The sequence below is a fragment of the Hevea brasiliensis genome, chromosome 14 (genome assembly GCF_030052815.1).
Source record: "Hevea brasiliensis isolate MT/VB/25A 57/8 chromosome 14, ASM3005281v1, whole genome shotgun sequence".
In the NCBI taxonomy this organism is placed as follows: Eukaryota; Viridiplantae; Streptophyta; class Magnoliopsida; order Malpighiales; family Euphorbiaceae; genus Hevea; species Hevea brasiliensis.
The window spans coordinates 81,314,248-81,337,659 of record NC_079506.1 but is presented as its reverse complement, the minus strand read 5'-3'; the positions used below and the strand labels follow the sequence as shown (position 1 = coordinate 81,337,659).

General features: G+C 31.5%; 1 protein-coding gene across 1 annotated transcript in view; it reads left to right on the top strand.

Annotated features, from left to right (window-relative positions):
* Positions 1-21,066, top strand: part of LOC110654854 (LOB domain-containing protein 11) — a 51,936-nt gene extending 30,870 nt beyond the window's left edge. The window contains exon 2 of the mRNA XM_058133450.1: positions 20,295-21,066. Within this exon, the coding sequence (XP_057989433.1) occupies positions 20,295-20,495 (201 nt within the window). The 3' untranslated portion in view covers positions 20,496-21,066. The remainder of the gene's footprint in view (positions 1-20,294) is intronic.
* The last annotated feature ends 2,346 nt before the right edge of the window (positions 21,067-23,412 follow it).

The window sequence follows — 23,412 nt, the reverse complement described above, 5'->3', positions numbered from 1 at the left end:
GAAAGAATATTCCTTTTGATGCTTTTTTAAAAGATCTTTAGAAAACAAACTCCTAGAATGTAATCCTTCATGGATAGGAGAGGCTTGTTCTATAGTTTTCACTACATAATCAGACCTAAACCGGAAAATGGTATTAGATTTATAGATAAGATTAGAAGAGATGGGAGGCAACTTCCAATTACTTAGATTATTTTCTATATTAGACAACAATAATATTTCTTTATTTTTTGATATTTTCATTTCCTTTTCTTCGAACCTAGCACTCCTAGAGCTACTAGACAAGCTAGAGAATAGTTTGTCCATTTGTTCTAGATCACTGTCAACGATGTTACTCCAATTGCCTAACACGCCTTTCTCTTGGCTTCTCCGGCTAAAGGATACGTGACTTGGGTTTCACTAGAACTTATGACCACTTCTACCACAAACTTGGCTCTGATGCTACTTGAGACTTCAGGATCTAAAAAGTAGCACGTGGTGTTGTGTCTAGACTTCAGGATCTAAAAAGTAGCACGTGGCGTTATTTTAGCTTTTTCAACAAAAAAAAACAAGATTTTGATTCTTTGTTTTAAAAGAAATACTATCATAGTTGACTATGTAGGGAGTAATCAAATTGATGAATGGCGTCCCTAAAATGACATTATGACTGATATCTTTTATTAAAACAAATGAAGTTTTTAGAAGAAGATTTGAATTAGCTATTGAAGCCTCTGTTTTGTAATTAATCTTGATTTTGGAATTATTTACAGCAGAAAGTTTTTCTGTAGTTTTTTCTTGGAATTTTTCTGGAACAATTCATTCTTTAATACAATTTAAATCAATTCTAATCAAATATTTTCTGAAAGAAATCTCATTAAGAATGAAGAGAAAATCTTTTGTAGGTTTTTCAAGATTTTGAATTTCTAAAGTATTTTCTTCTTCTTCTTCTTAGAGTTCTTCATTGATTTGTTTTGAAAGTAATTTTTGAATTGTTTCTGAGTCCTGCGCCTGTTTTTCTTTAAGCTAATTAAGCTCAACCTTAACAGCTTTTATTTCTTCCTGGAAGCTTTGGACTGAAACAATTGATTGTTTTGAAGTCTTCTTTCTACCCAATATGGCCGTAAAGTCATATGTGTTTTTTGCAATAGATGGCAAAATAGAAGGTTTTTGTATTGGTTTTTCTTCAAAGGTTTTTAAAAGTTTTTCTAAAAATTCCTTTTGTAGTTGAGAATCTTCAACCTGTGTAAGGATTTCTAAGAGTAACTTCTAGTTTTTAGAAAGAACATTGATTTTTAATTTGGGTTCGAACTAGATGATAAACTTGTGATCAATTCATCAATTTGTAATCCTTCTTCATTTTCTGTGAGTTCAGAATAACTGAACTCACCTTTGGTTTTAACTAAAAGAGTAGTTATTTTATTGATAAGTTCTTCTAATTGTAACTCATGAAGTTTTCTGTTTAACTTGCAAAAATTTGTAGTGTGGCCTTTCTTTCCGCATTTGTAGCAAGTTAAATCTTTGAATTTTGTTTTGGATTAGGACTAGTTTTACTAGTCTTTTTTGAAAGTTTTTTGTAATATGAATCTTTTTCTGGTTTGGAAATATTTTAAGGACCTATTGGCACCAAGTGAAGTAAAAAGGACTTCACTATTGTGATAATTTTTCACATTGACCAGTGGGGCTAATGGTAATTTTACACTAAAATCCAGTGGGGATCCTAGGCCTTCAAATTCCTGTTTTTGTAATTCAAGGTGATGATTTTGGTTAGAAGTGGATGGATCCGATAGACTAATTATGGATGTAATGGTTTTGTATAAAATTTGATTTTGTAAAAACTAAATAAATGATTGAGCAACCATGATATGATCATCATGATATTTAATTCTGCTAAGAAAGTCAACCACATATTTATTAGCTTCCTCGAACTCAATACAAAGTGCATTGAGAGTTGTTACTCCCAATTGTTTGTTTTGTATTATAATCCAAAAATTATCTAATAAACATTGGTGTCTTTCTGTGGGAACATATGCAATTCTGACTATATTAATTCTGAATTTTTGAGTAGGTGTTTTGGAGAGGACTATCGGTCCAAAGTGGACTAAATCACCATTATTGGATGATTCTACTATCTGCAAAAACTCACAAGGGTTAGTTTGTAATAAGCAATAATAAAAAAATTGATTTTTGAAAATAAGCTCGTTTTATAAAGAAATTTCTTTTTGTAAATGCTGTCTTGTTTCCTGTTCCAAAACATTTATTTGATTATCAAAAATGGAATAAGTCTTTATGATATTCAAATTCTTTGTTTTGGGTTTTTCAACAAAAGGAAAAACAAGATTTTGATTCTTTATTTTAAAAGAAATACTATCATAGTTGACTCTGTAGGGAGTAATCAAATTGATGAATAACGTCCCTAAAATGACACTATAACTGATATCTTTTATTAAAACAAATGAAGTTTTTATAAGAAGATTTGAATTAGCTATTGTAACCTTTGTTTTGTAATTAATCTTGATTTTGGAATTGTTTGTAGCTGAAAGTTTTTCAATAGCTTTTTCTTAGAATTTTTCTGGAACAATGCATTCTTTAATACAATTTAAATCTGCACCTGTATCAAATACGACAATTGTATCAATCTTGAAATCTTTTGAAAAAACTATTGAAATTCTAATCAAATATTTTCTGGAAGAAATCTCATTAAGAATGAAGAGAAAATATTTTGTAGGTTTTTCAAGATTTTGAATTTCTAAAGTATTTTCTTCATCTTCTTCTTCGAGTTCTTCATTGATTTGTTTTGAAAGTAATTTTTGAATTATTTCTGAGTACTATGCCTGTTTTTCTTTAAGCTCATTAAGCTCAACCTTAACAGCTTTTATTTCTTCCTGGAGGCTTTGGACTGAAACAGTTAATTGTTTTGAAGTCTTCTTTCTACCCAATATGGCCATAAGGTCATATATGTTGTTTGCAATAGAGGGAAGAATAGAAGGTTTTTGTATTGGTTATTCTTCAAAGGTTTTTGTATTGGTTATTTTTCAAAGGTTTTTAAAAGTTTTCCTAAAAATTCCTTTTGTAGTTGAGAATCTTCAACTTATGTAAGGATTTCTAAGAGTAACTTCTGGTCTTTAGAAAGAACATTGATTTTTAATTTGGGTTTTGTAAACAGTTCAGTTTCTGTATCAAAATTTGAATTGGATGATGAACTTGTGATCAATTCATCAATTTGTAATCCTTTTTCATTTTCTGTACGTTCAGAATAACTGGACTCACCTTCGATTTCAACTAAAAGAACAGTTATTTTATTGATAACTTTTTCTTCTAATTGTAAATCATGAAGTTTTCTGTTTAACTTGTAAAAATTTGTAGTATGGCATTTCTTTCAGCATTTGTAGCAAGTTAAATCTTTGAATTTTGTTTTGGATTGAGGATTAGTTTTACTAGTCTTTTTTGAAGGTTTTTTGTAATAAGAATCTTTTTCTAGTTTTGAAAAGTTTTTGTATTTTTGGGATGATTTTTTTGTAAGAATTTCTGCTACAACTTCCTCCACAATTTGGAGTAGGGTTCTTGGTTCCTATTTCAAATTGTTTGTAGAAAGATCCTAACTCTTGGCGAGTTTTCCTTATTTCTCATTTTCAGATGTTTTTGTAATTTCAAATCCTGATAAATCTTTAAACCTTCTTTTTGCGTGAGACTGACTAGTTCACCATGGGTTAATTTATCATATGGGATTTGATTTCCAAATGCTTTCTTGATTTTATTCCTAACTTTTTCTCCTAAAAGGGTTGAAAGACCAGCAAGGAATTTTTCTTTCCAAAAGGATTGATTAGAATCTTCTCTAAGCATTACCCTAGTAAGAAAAGTGTTTTTATAATACTGAAAATCACTCAGTTTTTTTGCATCTAAGGTTTGAAAGGAGTTCGGCATTCTTATCCTTAAGATGAGATGGGTCACCTATGAAATATAAGGAGATTATTACTATCAAGGTGGCTGCTGCATCTGGAATTGGTTAGCCTTACTCATCAAGAATTGGCACGCCATCTTCTTGAGTTTGTATGGATTCTAGAATCTCAGATTTTTGTAAGTTCGTGAGATGATAATCTCACCATCCTTTGAGCTGTCCTGAGAACCTTGCAATAAGGAGTTCAGTAAAGCTCTGTCTGGGATTCTAGTTTGAGTTTTGTAAGCATTTACTGCCATGGTCATTTGCTGGAGCAACTTCAAGATGTTATATTCATACATAATATCTATGTTCCATTCATAGACAGTAGAGGCATTGAATTTAGACTGGGTCAGAATTTCAGTTCTATTTTCTATGCCTAAGTCTGGAGCTGTTATTGGGAAGAGTGTTGCTATCCGCGGATAATAAAGTCTATTAATTTATAAAGGTTTTGCAGAATGAATTTCTTTAGCTTGTATAGGCTGGTTTTCTTGGCTTTGGACTTCTGAATCTAAATCTTCCTCAATTATATTGACACTCCTTTGTGAAGTTTGAGGTATTTTAGGTGTTACTGGGGTAGAAGTTGAAGCTTCTAGCCTAGTTTTCATGTCTCTTAAAGCATAGATAAATTCAAAATTTCTGTTTTATAAATATTTTTTACTGTTTTTGGAAACTTGGAATGGTTTGAAGATTGGTTTTTTCAGTTTTTTATCTGGCTTAGTTTCAATTTGGGAAATTGTAGCCTGTTGGTTTTGTTCCATTTTTTGTAATTGCTTACCTATGGTATGCAAATGGACATTTGTAAAATTATTCTGTAGAACAATGTTTTTTATATTCATAGAATCATTTTCATTTGGAATTTTGTAAGGGGCTGCTTCTACTGTTTGTTCTAAGTGGAAAATTTTTACTTTCCTAAGAGGAGGATGTATTTTTCTACCATCTGAAATTTTTCATTCAGGAACTTTGTTTCTAACAGTAACAAGATTAACATATAGCTTTTCCTCTATTTTCTTTAGAAGAGCTTTTAGAGCCACAATGAACTCTGATTGATTATCTTCTATCTCCTGTTGTCTAGGTTTTGAAATTTGAGAAGGTTTTAAAACTGGATCTAATTTTTTGAAAGTTTTTGGAGTTTTAGAAAACGGATATGAAATGTTATACTGTTTAGCATACATCTCAAACCAATCAAAGAAAAGAATATAAACTGTATTGGTATATAAAGTCATAATATTCCTTTTGAATTTCTTTCCTTTGATCATTGAAATTTTTGAAAAATCACATTTGCTTTTTATGGTTTTTAGGAGAATAAAAATCATCATGCAAATATTGTTTGTCCACTTCAAATTCTTTTTCAAGCACATTAAGTTCATAGTTTACATTTTCTGTAATGGCTGAAAAGGTAGGAGAAGTAGGTTCTTACTCTGTTTGGGTTTCAACCTGAACAGACTCATTTTGTAAATTTGTATAAACTGGATGTGGAACATTTGTAGAGTAATCTACGTTTTGTAAAGTGGATCTAGGTATTTCTGAAGTAGAAAACCTAGAAGAGCTAGGTAAGTCTGAGGTAGAATACCTAGGCTGAATATTTTGTATTCCAATTAGTTTTGTAACAGGCAAACTAATGACAGAAGGTATACAAGACACTCTTCCTATGTCTACAGTACTAGATGTTGAGGAATCATCTGAAAATCTAAGGCTTCTGTTAAAGCTAAGGCTGACTCTTTCATCATTATACTGGGTTATTTGCCTTAGTTGAACGTTTGGCTCAAATATTTTTGAAGATTCTGGTTCTACTGCACCTTCTAAGACCCATTCTTCTGGCAGGGTTATGTCCTTCCATTGGATAGACCTGGGGATTACAGTGTTGGATTTTGTAAGATTAGTTTGTAAAAGTAAAGTTTCTCCTCTTTTACTCTGAAACTTATGTTTTGTAGCAAAAGCAGAAACCATAGCTTTGTAATGGATTTTGTAAATCAGTGCGAGAGGAATAGATCCTTCAAGCATTTTGTAATTGTGAGTTTTGATTTGTAAAACAAAAGATTTTGTAATATTACTGTCGTTTAATGAAATAGTAAAATATGGATAGCAATCAAAAGATATTGGTCCACTGCACAAACTAGACTCGATTGAACTAAGCAAGGAGTCCTGAAAGTTTATGAACCTAGTATCTCTAAGAACTACTAGGATTGAGGTATTCAATCCTTCTTTTATAAGCGGTTTAATTCCAACTTGGACTAAACCTATATGGATGTATTTGTATTGTTTTTTGCGGTGTTTTTGTAGGGATTTTTGAGACAAAAGAGAAATTTTCTCAAAGGATTTTGTAATCTGAAGATCTTTTTCTTCAGTTTTGATTGTGAAATCAATTTTGAAAAAATTGAGTTTTGTAGTCTGATAGATCTGATCCTTTTGTACTTTTAGAATTTCCCAATTATCTATACATTTTTCAAAACTTTTTATTATTATTTTTTCACTATTAACTATCTTTCTCGACTTAAAGGACGAGGTAGAAGAGTTTGAAGAAGAAATTGCCCTACAGAAAATTTGATTCATACTTAAAGAATTTTTCTAGATTGATCTTTTGAGTTAAGTGAGGTAATCGCCAAAGGAATCACTGCCCTAAACACGCCCTCTCGGCTACAAAGACGAAACTTACAACCCAGGCCTGTTTACACCTCTAAAGAAGCTGTCTTATCACCTTAAGATCATCTTACCAATCTCTAAAAAATGTTTAAATGTGAATCCGAACCTGAAATAGAACCTTTTCTCCCTAGGCTCTCATATTTTTTAAGTATGAATCCAACCTCACTTAACTCTTCTACCTCGTCTTCTAAGTCGAGAAAGATAGTTAATAGTGAATAAATAATAATCGAAAATTTTGAAAAATGTATAGATAATTGGGAAATTTCAAAAGTACAAAAGGATCAGATCTATCAGACTTCAAAACTCAATTTTTTAAAAACTGATTTCACAATCAACACTGAAGAGAGAGATCTTCATATTACAAAATCCTTAGAGACGATTTCTCTTATGTCTCTAAAATCCCTACAAAAATACCGTGAAAAACAATACAAATACATCCATATAGGTTTAGTCCAAGTTGGAATTTAACCGCTTACAAAAGAAAGATTGAACACCTCAATCCTAGCAGTTCTTAGAGATACTAAGTTCATAAACTTTCAGGACTCCTTGCTTAGTTCAGTCGAGTCTAGTTTGTGTAGTGGACCAATATCTTTTAATTGCTATCCAAATTTTACTATTTCGTTAAACCATAGTAATATTATAAAATCCCTTGTTTTACAAATCAAAACTCACAATTACAAAATGCTTGAAGGATCTATTCCTCTCGCACTGATTTACAAAATCCATTAAAAAGCTATGGTTTCTGCTTTTGCTACAAAACATAAGTTTCAGAGTAAAAGAGGAGAAACTTTTGTTTTACAAACTGACCTTACAAAATCCAACACTGTAATCCCTAGGTCTATCCAATGGAAGGACATAACCCTGCCAGAATAATGGATCTTAGAAGGTGCAGTAGAACCAGAATCTTCAAAAATAGTTAAGCTAAACGTTCAACTAAGGCAAATAACCCTGTATGACAATGGAAGAGTCAGCCTTAGCTTTAATAGAAGCCTTAGGTTTTCAGATGATTCTTTAACATCCAGCACTGTAGACATAGGAAGAGTGTCTTGTATACCTTCTGTCATTAGTTTGCCTGTTATAAAACCAATTGGAATACAAGAAATTTAGCCTAGGTATTCTACCTCAGACTTACCTAGCTCTTATAGGTTTTCTACTTCAGAAATACCTAGATCCACTTTACAAAATGTAGATTACTCTACAAATGTTCCACATCCAATTTATACAAATTTACAAAACGAGTCTGTTCAGGTTGAAACCCAAACAGAGTCAGAACCTACTTCTCCTACCTTTTCAGCCAATATAGAAAATATAAACCATGAACTTAATGTGCTTGAAAAAGAATTTGAAGTGGACGAACAATATTTGCATAATGATTTTTATTCTCCTAAAAATCATAAAAGCAAATGTGATTTTTCAAACATTTCAATAATCGAAGGAAAGAAATTATGATTTTCTATATGAATATAAAGTTTATACTCTTTTCTTTGAATGGTTTGAAATGTATGCTGACTATCATGACATTCCATATCCGTTTTCAAAATTTTCTAAAAAGTCCAAAAAATCTATAAAATCAACAATCCCAGTTTCAAAACCTTCTCAGATTTCAAAACCTAAACAACAGGAGTCAAAAGATAATCAATCAGAGTTCATTGCGGCTCTAAAAGATCTTTTAAAGAAAGTAGAAAAGAAATTGTTTGTTAATCCTGTTACTGTTAAAAACAAAACTCCTCACAAAAAGAATTCAAAACAACAGGTTTTGAAGGAACATAGCCCTCAAGAAACCTTTGAATTACAAAAGAAACCTCTTCCAAAATCAATCCCAGAATTACAAACAGAAAGTGAATTCAAAATCTCTGAATCCATTAACAATCATAAATCATTACAAAAAGAAGAACTAGTCATTCAAAATTTGAGTACTAATTCTTCAACTTCCTCTTCAAACTCCAACCAGGAGTACGAAGAAAACATACCTTTACAAAAAGATGGATTAGTTAATAATTCATCTAATTCAAATTCTAAAATTGAATATGAAGAAAATGCAAAAAATGTCAACATGCTTTTAAAAAATCAAGAATTAGTCATAGATGTTTTAAAGTATGAAGAAAATCCTGAAGATCAGAAAAAATTACAAAACCCTCCAGTCCAATGCCTCCAATGAGAAATAAAAATTACTAAGAATGAGCTTAAACAGCTTAAAGAGAAAAAGACACAGGACTCAAAAGCAATCCAGCTTTTGTTTTTAAAACCCCAGGAAGACTCTGATAAAAATAAAGAAAATTGTTTGGAAACTCAAAAACCTCAAAAAGATTTTCTTTTCATCCTCAACTAGATCATCTCCAGAAAATATTTAATACAAATTACCATTGTTTTTTCAAAAGATTTCAAAATCAACACAATTGCCTTATTTAATACATAAGCAGATTTGAACTGTATTAAAGAAAGAATTGTTCCAAAGAAATTTTATGAAAAAATCACAGAAAAACTTTCAGGAGCAAATAATTCAAAAATGGCTATAAGACAGAAGCCTCCATAGCTAATGGTGATTTTCTTTTCAAAATCTCATTCGTAATTGTTCAAGATATTCATCATAGTGTAATCTTAGGGACTCCTTTCATTAACTTGATAACTCCCTATAAGGTTAACGATGATAATATCTCCTTCAAAACTACAAAACAAACTCTTGTTTTCCCTTTCGTTACAAAACCAAAAACAAGAAATCGCAATCTTATAAAAGCTTGTTCCATTTATAATAATGAAATTAATGTTTTAATAGAAGGAAAAAAGCAACACTTGTTGTATTTACAGCAAGATGTTTCTTTAACAAGAATTGAAAAATAATTACAAAACAATTCGGTGAAAAGGAAAATTTTGGATTTCAAAACCCAAATTGAAAGAGAAATTTATTCTGATTTACCAAATGCCTTTTGGAATCAAACAACATATGGTAGATTTACCATATGAAAATGGTTTCGATAAAAAACAGATACCTACAAAAGCCAGACCAATCCATATGAATGCTAAACTAGAACAACACTGTCGTTTAGAAATTTTGGATTTAAAGAAAAAAGAATTAATTACAGAATCTAGATCTCCTTATAGTTGTACAGCTTTTTATGTAAGCAAAAATTCAAAAATAGAAAGAGGCATTCCTAGATTAGTAATTAATTACAAACCTTTGAATAAAGCTTTGAAATGAATCAGGTATCCAATTCCAAACAAAAGAGATCTTTTACAAAAACTTTATTCTGCATTTGTATTTTTCAAATTTGATATGAAATCAGGATTTTGGCAAATACAAATTGATCTAAAAGATAGATACAAAACCACATTCACAGTTCCCTTTGGACAGTATGAGTGGAAAGTCATGTCTTTTGACCTGAAAAAATGCCCCGTCAGAATTTCAGAAAATTATGAATGAAATCTTTAATCCATATTCAAAATTTTGCATAGTTTATATAGATGATGTTCTTGTGTTCTCGGAGTCAATTGAACAACACTTTAAGCACTTAAGAACATTATTCTCTGTTACAAAACGAAATGGCCTTATCGTTTCAAAATCAAAGATTTTTTTCTTCCAAACCAGGGTTAGGTTTTTAGGCCATTACATATCCCAAGGAACCATTACTTCAATAGAGAGAAGTCTAGAATTTTCAAACAAATTTACTGATAAAATCTTGGATAAAACCTAGCTACAGAGATTCTTAGGTAGCTTGAATTATGCCTTAGATTTTTATCCAAATATTAACCGTCTAGCAAAACCCTTGCATGATAGGTTAAAGAAAAACCCTGTTCCATGGACAGATCATCACACTGAAGTGATCTGTCATATTAAACAACATGTCCAAACTATTCTTTGTCTACATTTAGCAGATCCATTAGCCCCTAAGGTAGTCGAAACAGATGCCTCAGAGTTAGGTTATGGTGAAATTTTAAAACAGATTCAAAATGGAAAAGAACAAATAGTTCAATTCCATTCTGCACATTGGAATGATTGTCAAAAGAAATACTCTGCCATCAAAAAATAGATTCTTGCAATTGTCATGTGCATACAAAAATTTCAAAGTGATTTATTAAATTAAAAATTTTTACTTAGAATTGATTGCAAATCAATCAAAGAAGTTTTGCAAAAAGATTTTTAAAGTCTTGCATCAAAACAGATTTTTTCACGATGGCAAGCAATTTTAAGTATTTTTTTTATTTTGAAATTGAATTTATAAAATGAGATACAAATTCCATCCTAGACTTTCTAACCAGAGAATTTCTTCAAAATAGGCCAATGCCCAGAAAGAAAAATACAAATGCTGAAGCCTCAGCCTCTACAAAATCAAACCCTACAAAACCAGCCATCTCTTCTACAAAGTCTATACAAACTTGGGCAGACATAGCCAAAGCAGAAGAAGAAGAAGAAGAAGATCATACAAAATATATTGAGTCTCAGGCTTCAGAAACTAACAGTCAGATTCAGAAATGGATAGAATCACTATTCAAATCTCCTGAAGTTCTTCAGGCCTTACAAAACATTACCCAGAAAGGTAAATCTACAAAACCCATTTCCAAAACCCTTAAGAAAGGAGAATCTTCCTCCCAAAAAACCCTTTCTCAAAATATTTCTCAAGCAAATGAGATTTTACAAATCGAATTCCAAAACAGTCTTTCCCAATCAAATTCTTCTCAAATAATTTTTTCCTAGACAAAATTAAAAAAGAAGTCTTCACAATGGATTACGAAAACACATTTTCAAAATGTTTTGATTATAGAGGATGGATTTTTACACCAAGATGCCTCTATAGCAATTTCAAAAGTTTCCCAAAAGGATGTCATTACAAACCATGGGATCTTACCAAGACCCAATCCTACTACCAGGCAATCCTTGAATTCACTAGCTCAGCAAAATTTAAACATTTTTACTTAAAAGAAAACCATGCTGATCCGGCTTATTCAACTTGCCATATCCAAAACGTCCTTAATCCTTCTTATTGGGGGCAAGAACTTACAAAACCAAAAATCTTCCCATTATCATTTCAAAATAGGATTGACCATTGCCAACATTTCAATTACTAGGATTACCAACAGGCATGGTACAATACCTTTCTCATACAAAATCACAAGAATAGTCATTTATGACTGTTCTATTTCCAAAAAATATTTGATCCTTCCAAAACCCCTTCATGGTTTGCTTAGTGGTGGAAGTATTTTGGTGTACTACCTAAAATTCTTACACCAGAAATATCAGAGAGTTTAAACCTTTTCAAAACCCATTACAAACCCTCACCCAAAGAGAAAAGGTTTACGCCTCTTCTCTTGTTTTCTTCAAAATTCTTTTTACCTTGGGTTCTCATCTGGTTTTTTGAATTTCGACCCCAAGATGGATTGAACTCTATTACCAGAAGATTCAAGGTCAAATGGTGGGACTCATTCAATGTCCCTGAAGCAATTACAAATCAAGGAATAAAAGACTGGCTTAAGGGAAAAAACCTCTTGCCACAAAATACAGTACAAAACCAGTTGTTTTTTGCCCAACGATCACATGCTATGGCTAGATTGGCGGGAGCTAAAAATGATGAAGAATATTTTGCAATAATGCAATAGTTATTGCAAAACAGAGCAAATTCCTCTACAGCTGATTCTGATTCAGAACCCATAATCGATTTGGGGGATGATGATGAAGAAGGTTGTGGTACCTCCTCACAGGCACCAAATCTCTTAAAAAAAAAAAAGACCAGCAAAAGAAATTTATAGCGGTAAAATTATCCATTTTACTTTTTCATTCTGCTTTTATTTTTACTCTTGTAATTTTACACTTTTACTTTTCTTTCTGACAAAAAATCTAACAGGATACTGTTCACCTGTCACTTTTACTGTTCACATGTGAAGACAATAGGAAAAATTGTTCAAGCACTGTTTGAGCACTGTTCACCCGACAGGAAAAACTGTTCAGACACTGTGCAAGTACTGTTCACACGTGAAAAAGTAAGTGGTAGATACTGTTCAAAATTCCAAAAAATTACAAAATTGCCCCTGATCACTTCTATATAAGGAGGCACCTATCCAAGGTAAAACCAAGCTTCTTAAAAACTTTTTAAATACAAGCTTTTCCCTTTTCAAGCTTCTTAAGCCGAGAGAATCCGAAGAAGGACCTGAAGGAGTTTCACCCCGAGGTTAAGAAAGTAGCAAAAAGGTCGATTCATTTACCATCCTGCCTTACCTCTACCTCACCTACAAACCTACAAACCCTGTACTTCCTTTTAGTAGATCTTAGGAAGCTCATGTGTTGAGTAACCTTTGTAAGTCCTGCCCGGAATTACATCTCCAAACCTTTGTACAAAACTTACAAATTTTATAAAGTTTTGAAGTAAGTTTTTCTTTAATTCTTTTCTTTACAAAACTATAAATCTTTATTTCTTTAAGCATGCATATGGTCGGTTCAACCGCCTATCTTGCATAAATATATGTATATATGTTCATAACGGACTGGCTTTGCCGCCTATTGAATATATACATGTATATTCATATTTAAATTTCAAGTTTAATTTTTATTTTTGATAAGTATATATATTCTTAACGGGCTGGCTTTGCTGCCTATAGAATATATATTGTTTTTAATCTTCAATTTACAAATTTAATTTTCATTTCTGAAGATTTCCCTTTCTTGTGCATTTTGTTTATTTCTTTAATTATTTATATATTGTTCAAGATTTAGATTTTGTTTCTTCCTTGTTAGCTCATCCCCCTTTCGATCCTTATGCGTCCTTGGTATCAGAGCCTGGGGGGAAAAGGTTCTATTTAAGGTTCGGATTTACATTTAAACATTTGAGAGAGGTTGGTAAGATGATCTTAAGGTGATAAGACAGCTTCTTTAAAGGTGTAAACAGGCCTGAGTTGTAAGTCCCGTCTTTGTAGCCGAGAAGGGCGTGTTTAGGGCAGTGATTCCTTTGGCGATTACCTCACTTAACTCAAAAGATCAACCTATAAAAATTCTTTAAGTATGAATCTAATTTTCTGTAGGACAGTTTCTTCTTCAAACTCTTCTACTTCATCCTCTGAGTCGAGAAAGATAATTAATAGTGAACAACTAATAAGCGAAAATTTTGAATAATGTATAGATAATTGGAAAATTTCAAAAGTACAAAAGGATCAGATCTATCAGACTATAAAACTCAATTTTTTCAAAAATGATTTCACAATCAAAACTGAAGAGAGAGATCTTCATATTACAAAACCCTTTGAGATGATTTATGTTCTGTCTCAAAAATCCTTACAAAAATACCGTGAAAAATAATACAAATATATCCATATAGGTTTAGTCCAAGTTGGAATTAAACCGCTTACAAAAGAAGGATTGAACACCTCAATCCTAGCAGTTCTTAGAGATACTAGGTTCATAAACTTTTAGGACTCCTTGTTTAGTTCAGTCGAGTCTAGTTTGTGCAGTAGACCAATATCTTTTTATTGCTATCCAAATTTTATTGTTTCGTTAAACGACGTTAATATTACAAAATCCCTTGTTTTACAAATCAAAACTCACAATTACAAAATGCTTGAAGGATCTATTCCTCTCGCACTGATTTACAAAATCCATTACAAAGCTATGATTTCTGCTTTTGCTACAAAACATAAGTTTCAGAGTAAAAGAAGAGAAACTTTGCTTTTACAACTGATCTTACAAAATCCAACACTGTAATCCCTAGGTCTACCCAATGGAAGGACATAACCCTGCCAGAAGAATGGGTCTTAGAAGGTGCAGTAGAACCAGAATCTTCAAAAATAATTGAGCCAAACGTTCAACTGAGGCAAATAACTCAGTATGACGATGGAAGAGTCAGCCTTAGCTTTAATAGAAGCCTTAAGTTTTCAGATGATTCTTCAATATCCAGTACTGTAGACATAGGAAGAGTGTCTTGTATACCTTCTATCATTAGTTTGCCCGTTACAAAACCAATTGGAATATAAAAAATTCAGCCTATGTATTCTATCTCATACTTACCTAGCTCTTCTAGGTTTTCTACTTCAGAAATACCTAGATCCACTTTATAAAATGTAGATTACTCTACAAATGTTCCACATCCGGTTTATACAAATTTACAAAATGAGTCTGTTCAGGTTGAAACCCAAACAGAGTCAGAACCTACTTCTCCTACCTTTTCAGCCATTACAGAAAATGTAAACCATGAACTTAATGTGCTTAAAAAAGAATTTGAAGTGGACAAACAATATTTGCATGATGATTTTTATTCTCCTAAAAATCATAAAAAGCAAATGTGATTTTTCAACCATTTCAATAATCGAAGGAAAGAAATTCAAAAAGAATATTATGATTTTTGATATGAATATAAAGTTCATATTCTTTTCTTTGAATGGTTTGAAATGTATGCTGATTATCATGACATTCCATATCCATTTTCAAAAATTTCCAAAAAGTCCAAAAAATCTACAAAATCAACAATCCCAGTTTCAAAACCCTCTCAGATTTCAAAGCCTAAACAACACGAGTCAGAAGATAGTCAATCAGAGTTCATTGCGGCTCTAAAAGATCTTCTAAAAAAAGCAGAAGAGAAATTGTCTGTTAATCCTGTTACTGTTAAAAACAAAACTCCTCACAAAAAGAATTCAAAACAACAGGTTTTAAAGGAACAGAGCCCTCAAGAAACCTTTGGATTACAAAAGAAACCTCTTCCAAAATCAATCCCAAAATTACAAACAGAAAGTGAATTCAAAATCTTTGAATCCACTAACAATCATAAATCATTACAAAAAGAAGAACTAGTCATTCAAAATTTGAGTACTAATTCTTCAACTTCCTCTTCAAACTCCAACTAGGAGTCCGAAGAAAACATGCCTTTACGAAAAGATGGATTAGTTAATAATTCATCCAATTCAGATTCTATAATTAAATATGAAGAAAATGCAAAAAATATCAACATGCTTTTAAAAAATCAAGAATTAGTCTTAGATGTTTTAAAGCATAAAGAAAATCCTGAAAATCAGAAAAAATTACAAAACCCTCCAGTCCAATGCCTCCAAAAAGAAATAAAAATCACTAAGAATGTGCTTAAATAGCTTAAAGAGAAAAAGGCACAGGACTCAAAAGCAATCCAGCTTTTGTTTTCAAAACCCCAGGAAGAATCTGAGAAAAATAAAGAAAATAGTTTGGAAACTCAAAAACCTCCAGAAGATTTTCTTTTCACCCTCAACCAGATCACCTCCAGAAAATATTTAATACAAATTACCATTGTTTTTTATTTCAAAATCAATACAATTGCCTTATTTGATATAGGAGCATATTTGAACTATATTAAAGAAGGAATTATTCCAAATAAATTTTATGGAAAAAACGCAAAAAAAGTTTCAGGAGCAAAAAATTAAAAAATGGCTATTAGCTATAAGACATAAGCCTCCATAGCTAATGGTGATTTTCTTTTCAAAATCTCATTCGTAATTGTTCAAGATATTCATCATAGTGTAATCTTAGGGACTCCTTTCATTAACTTGATAACTCCCTACAAGGTTAACGATGATAATATCTCCTTCAAAACTACAAAACAAACTCTTGTTTTCCCTTTCATTACAAAACCAAAAACAAGAAATCTCAATCTTATAAAAGCTTGTTCCATTTATAATAATGAGATTAATGTTTTAATAGAAGGAAAAAAGTAACACTTGTTGTATTTACAACAAGATGTTTCTTTAACAAGAATTGAAAAGCAATTACAAAACAATTTGGTGAAAAGGAAAATTTTGGGTTTCAAAACCCAAATTGAAAGAGAAATTTGTTCTAATTTATCAAATGCCTTTTGGAATCGAAAACAATATATGGTAGATTTACCATATGAAAATGGTTTCGATGAAAAATAGATACCTACAAAAGCTAGACCAATCCAGATGAATGCTGAACTAGAACAACACTGTCGTTCAGAAATTTTGGATTTAAAGAAAAAAGGATTAATTACAGAATCTAGATCTCCTTGCAGTTGTGCAGCTTTTTATGTAAACAAAAATTTAAAAATAGAAAGAGGCACTCCTAGATTAGTAATTAATTACAAACCTTTGAATAAAGCTTTGAAATGGATCAGGTATCCAATTACAAACAAAAAAGATCTTTTACAAAAGCTTCATTCTTTATTTGTATTTTCCAAATTTGATATGAAATCAGGATTTCGGCAAATACAAATTGATCCAAAAGATAGATACAAAACCACATTCACAGTTCCCTTTGGATAGTATAAGTGGAAAGTCATGCCTTTTAGCCTAAAAAATGCCCCATCAGAATTCCAGAGAATTATGAATGATATCTTTAATCCATATTCAAAATTTTGCATTGTCTATATAGATGATGTTCTTGTGTTCTCAGAGTCAATTGAACAACACTTCAAGCACTTAAGAACATTCTTCTCTGTTACAAAACGAAATGGCCTTGCCATTTCAAAATCAAAGATTTCTCTCTACCAAACCAGGGTTAGGTTTCTAGGCCATTATATATCCCAAGGAACCATTACTCCAATATAGAGAAGTATAGAATTTTCAAACAAATTTCCTAAAAAATCTTGGATAAAACCCAGCTACAGAGATTCTTAGGTAGCTTGAATTATGTCTTAAATTTTTATCTAAATATTAACCGTCTAGCAAAACCCTTGCATGATAGGTTAAAGAAAAACCCTGTTCCATGGACAGATCATCACACTGAAGTGATCCGTCACATTAAACAACAGGTCTAAACCATTCTTTGTCTGCATTTAGCAGATCCATTAGCCCCTAAGGTAGTTGAAACAGATGCCTCAGAGTTAGGTTATGGTGAAATTTTAAAACAGATTCAAAATGGAAAAGAATAAATAGTCCAATTTCATTCTGCACATTGAAATGATTGTCAAAAGAAATACTCTACCATCAAAAAAGAGATTCTTGCAATTGTCATGTGCATACAAAAATTTCAAAGTGATTTATTAAATCAAAATTTTTTTCTTAGAATTGATTGCAAATCAGTCAAAGAAGTTTTGCAAAAAGATGTTTAAAATCTTGCATCAAAATAGATTTTTGCATGATGGCAAGCAATTTTAAGTATTTTTTATTTTGAAATTGAATTTATAAAAGGAGATACGAATTCCATCCCAAACTTTCTAACTAGAGAATTTCTTCAAAACAGGCCAATGCCCAGAATGAAAAATACTAAGGCTGAAGCCTCAGTCTCTACAAAACCAAAACCTACAAAACCAGTCATCTCATCTGCAAAGCCTATACAAACTTGGACAGACATAGCCGAAGCAGAATAAGAAGAAGATCATACAAAATATATTGAGTCTCATGCTCCAGAAACTAACAGCTAGATTCAGAAATGGATAGAATCACTATCCAAATCTCCTGAAGTTCTTCAGGCCTTACAAAACATTACCCATAAAGGTAAATCTACAAAACCCATTTCCCAAACCCTTAAGAAAGGAGAATCTTCCTCCCAAAAAACCCTTTCTTAAAATATTTCTCAAGCAAATAAGATTTTACAAATCGAATTTCAAAACAATCTTTCCCAATAGAATTCTTCTCAAATAATTTTGTCCCAGATAAAATTAAAAAAGAAGTCTTCACAATGGATTACAAAAACACATTTTCAAAATGTTTTGATTATAGAGGATGAATTTTTATACCAAGATGCCTCTATAGCAATTTCAAAAGCTTTCCTAAAAGGATGGCATTACAAACCATGGGATCTTACCAAGACCCAATCCTACTACCAGGCAATCCTTGAATTCACTGGCTCAGCAAAATTGAAACATTTTTACTTAAAAGAAAACCATGCTGATCCGGCTTATTCAACTTGCCACATCCAAAACGTCCTTAATTCTTCTTATTGGGGGCAAGAACTTACAAAACCAAAAATCTTCTCATTATCATTTCAAAAACAGGATTGACCATTGTCAACATTTCAATTACTAGGATTACCAACAGGCATGGTACAATACATTTCTCATACAAAATCACAAGAACAGTCATTCATGGCTGTTCTATTTCCAAAAAACATTTAATCATTTCAAAACCCCTTCATGGTTTACTCAGTAGTGGAAGTATTTTGGTGCACTACCAGAAATTCTTACACCAGAAATATTAGAGAGTTTAAACCTTTTCAAAACTCATTACAAACCCTCACCCAAAGAGAAAAGGTTTCCGCCTCTTCTCTTGTTTTCTTCAAAATTCTTTTTACCTTGATTTCTCATCTAGTTTTTCGAATTTCGACCCCAAGATGGATTGAACTCTATTAGCAAAAAATTCAAGGCCAAATGGTGGGACTCATTCAATGTCCCTGAAGCAATTACAAATCAAGGAATAAAAGACTGGCTTAAGGGAAAAAACCTCTTGCCACAAAATACAGTACAAAACCAGTTATTTTTGTCCCAATGATCACATGCTATGGCTAGATTGGCGAGAGATAAAAATGATGAAGAATATTTTGCAATAATGCAACCTTTATTGCAAAACAGAGCCTCTATAGCTGATTCTGATTCAGAACCCATAATCGATTTGGGGGATAATGATGAAGAAGATTGTGGTACCTTCTCACAGGCACCAAATCTTTTATAAAAAAAAAAAGACCAGCAAAAGAAATTTATGGCGGCAAAATTATCCATTTTACTTTTTCATTCTGCTTTTATTTTTACTCTTGTAATTTTACACTTTTACTTTTCTTTCTTACAAAAAATCTGACAGGATATTGTTCACCTGTCACTTTTTACCGTTCACATGTGAACACAACAGGAAAAACTGTTCAAGCACTATTTGAGCACTGTTCACCCGACAGGAAGAACTGTTCAGACACTGTTCAAGTACTATTCACACGTGAAAAAGTAAGTGGCAGATACTGTTCAAGATTCCAAAAAATACAAAACTGCTCCTGGTCACTTCTATATAAGGAGGCACCTATCCAAGGCAAAACCAAGCTTCTTAAACACCTCTTCAATACAAGCTTCTCCGTTTTCAAGCTTCTTAAGCCGAGAGAATCCGAAGAAGGTCCTGAAGGAGTTTCACCCCGAGGTGAAGAAATAAGCAAGAAGGTCAATTCACTTCCCATCCTGCCCTACTTCTACCTCACCTACAAGCCTACAAACCCTGTACTTTCTTGTAGTAGATCTTAGGAAGCTCATGTGCTTAGCAACCTTTATAAGTCCTACCTGGAATTACATTTCCAAAACCTTTGTACAAAACTTACAAATTTTATAAAGTTTTGAAGTAAGTTTTTATTCAATTCTTTTCTTTACAAAACTATAAATCTTTATTTCTTTAAGCATGCATATGGTCCGTTCAACCACCTATTTTGCATAAATATATATATATATATATATATATATATATATATATATATATATATATATATATATATATATATGTTCATAACGGACTTGCTCTACCGCCTATTGAATATATACATGTATATTCATATTTAAATTTAAAGTTTAATTTTTATTTTTGATAAGTATATATATTCTTAACGGACTGGCTCTGTCGCCTATAGAATATATATATATATATATATATATATATATATATATATTTTAATCTTTAATTTACAAATTTAATTTTTATTTTTGAAGATTTCCCTTTCTTGTGCATTTTGTTTATTTCTTTAATTATTTATATATTGTTGAAGATTTAGATTTTGTTTCTTCCCTGTTAGCTCATCCCCCTTTCGACCTCAGTGCGTCCTTGGTGTATATATATATAACTAAGTTGATATGCACATAATGATTTTATTTTGCTGCAGAATAACAATTCATCTTCATATGTTCCACTATTATTATTATTGAGAGACATAAGTAGTCAAGATGGAGAACTCCAAGCAGACACAAGTACTCAGGAGGTTCAAAAATCTTATCTGATGCATCTAATGTGGAAGGAGTATTATATGATGATGATAATTGCAGAAAATATGGGCAAAATCAAGTACAAGGAATTAGTGGAGTAATTAACCTTTCATCCATATCTAGTAAAGCGCAACCCAAAGGGCATACTACGAGAAGAATCCACCACATTCCAAATGCAACAATAATCTTAAGCAAGCAACTTCTTTTAACTGATAAAATGTATCAGTTAATTGTCCCAACCAGAATCTTAGAGCAATTTCCGATTGAGCAAGGATATGAAAGAGAATTTCCAGGATTCGACGGCAATGGTAATCGGCGAGATTTTGTCCTAGCATTTCGTGAAGTTGGTAAGTATCTTAAACCATATCTTCATCCACAGACGTGGAATAAATTTGTGGTGGCGCATGCTCTGTTTGATCCTAATGGAGAATATGGAGTTGTCTTTTATATACAGAACGATGAGCCTGAGAGGGTGCAAGTTAGAGGCCTGAGAAGAAATACCAATATTTTAAGTTGCTCAATTTGGGTACAAGTATGAAAATTTTCATTAAGCATGCACTGACCCTGTGTGCTGTTTCATCATCAATTTCACTTGTATGTTATGGATTTTCTACAAGTGTACGGCTGTATCAAATGATAAAGTGATTAATAGAGTATTGTTTCCATAAGAAATTGTGTTTAAGTACTAAGCTAAGGTTGTTTTGATTATTTAGACTAACGAAGAATTATAGGAGAACTAAATTAGCTAAATATAGCAATTTAAATGGAAAATGAAGAAAATAAACAATGAGTAATGTAAATAAAGTCTTAAACTAGGTAAAATTTAACTAATTAATAATAGCTATGTAAGAAAAAAGATTAATTAATGATAAAAGTAATTTCAGAGTTGGAGTTTATACTTTAAATCAAATGGAATATGGCTTGGTTAATTCAATTTTTAAGAAAATCCATGGTTTAAAGGTGGGTAATTTTAATATATCCCTAGTTTATCTCTAACGCTAGATAAATAAGTTCAAAACCTTGATTATCTATCAATGATTTTTACCTCTCATTCCTTCAATCAAAGATTAAAAGATATATCCAATGGGATTCAATACTATACAAGTCAATAAAGTACATAAGAAATGAATCAAAACTCATAAATATCATAAATCTGAATAAAACCCATCTAAATCTATAAATTAATTCAAAACATTACAACCCAACTCTAAAATCTTAGAAAATCTACTCACTCATAATGAAATTTACAATGGAAACTATCAAAATAAGTAAAAAGAAATATAAAATGGAGATAATACTAGAAAAATCCATGTGAACAAAGTCCCAAAACCCAAAAAATCTATAGCAGCAATGTCACTTATGCAGGAGAAAATTTAGCAATAACGTCTTCCTTTTCTTCTCTTTTTTGTGGTCTTTCTCTCTCCCTTTCTCCTTATTTTTTTTTCTTCTCACGGCTTGTTCTTTTCTTTCTTTGGTTCCTCCCTTCTAAAAGGAGAAAATGATATATTTATATGTCTCCAAAAATTTGCCCAAAAATAGGCTAAAAGGGGATAAGGACAAAAAGATACAAAAGTGGTGAGGTGTAAAAAATAATTTTAGTCAGCATAAAAATCTATCAAGCAACATGACCCAGTGTTGGATTTCAACATGCCTTGTGTGAAAAAACTGGTGAAGTAACATGGACCATGTGACTTTATCTGAAAATTGCTGCCTTCCTTAAATTTTCTATTTGTTGCAACTGACGAAGTAACATGCCTCGTCTTACTTCGTCTGAAAATTGTCATTTCTCTTAAATTTTCTGCCTGCTAAATTTGAGAAGTAACACTGCTCAGTGTAGGATCTCAGGAAGATTTCTAACTTTTTTCAAGCGAAATTTCTTCAATTTCTTCATTACTCTAACCTTTTAAATAACAACAAATTATTTCTATATGCACATTTTTATCTTCAAATCACCTTAAAACCTATTAAAATATAAAAATTCTAAAAATCGAAATATAAAATACTAAAATTAACAATCTAACTAAATTAAAGACTAAATTGCTATAAAACTCTAAAATAAAAGGGCAAAATAGATGCAAAATAACCCTAGAATGCCTATATAAAATATGTGTATCAAATTCCCCTAAACTCAAATCTTTGCTTGTCCTCAAGTAAATTAAAAACAAAATATGCAATTGGTGTACCTTTCCTTAGATTCATGAAAATCACGTATCCAAGGTCTCAAGCTTATCTCTAGCCACTAACAAACCATATAACCACTTTCAAGGTACAAAGAATTCAATTCCTTACCAAAGCTATCACTGCTTAGCCTTGGGTCAATTATCAATTTTATCAAACCCAAACCAATCAATTACAAAGAGAATTCATGCCCAAATAAACTCTAGAACAATCCATAAACTAAAGTGTTTCTATGATGATGGAACTAGAAGAATGGATGAATATTTTCTAATCCCATAGACAAACTTGCTATTCCAATCTCCACTAATGTAGCACACACAAGTAAAATATCAAAACGTCTTTTAAAGGTTGTAATGGGGCTAAGAGGTAATGATTTAGCTAACAAAGAATGGATATAAGGGAAATGATGTGTATCAAATGCATCAATTAAAAATACTCTACTTAAACTACTTATATTTAGGGCAAGCAGAAGTCGATCCCACAGAGAATGATTGTCCAATTAGCAAAGTGAACTCAAATATTCACACACACTAACAATAAAGAAGATGAGGGGTTTTGAATTTTATTAATTTTAAATAAACAAAACTAATAAAATTAAACTAAAAGCTAAAAGTATCAAACTAACACAATTTGATAAGGGATCAGTAGAAAGATATGTATCCACCATGGAAATTAAGTATCAATCATTAAAACTACTGCAATAATTCATTCACTTAAATAAATTGGCTGTAGAAACCAAACAAGCGTCAATTTTCCTATTTCTTCTTACTTATTAGATTAATCAAAGCAAGCGTCTAATTAACCCTTAACGAATAATAGAACAACCTTAGTCAAGCGCAA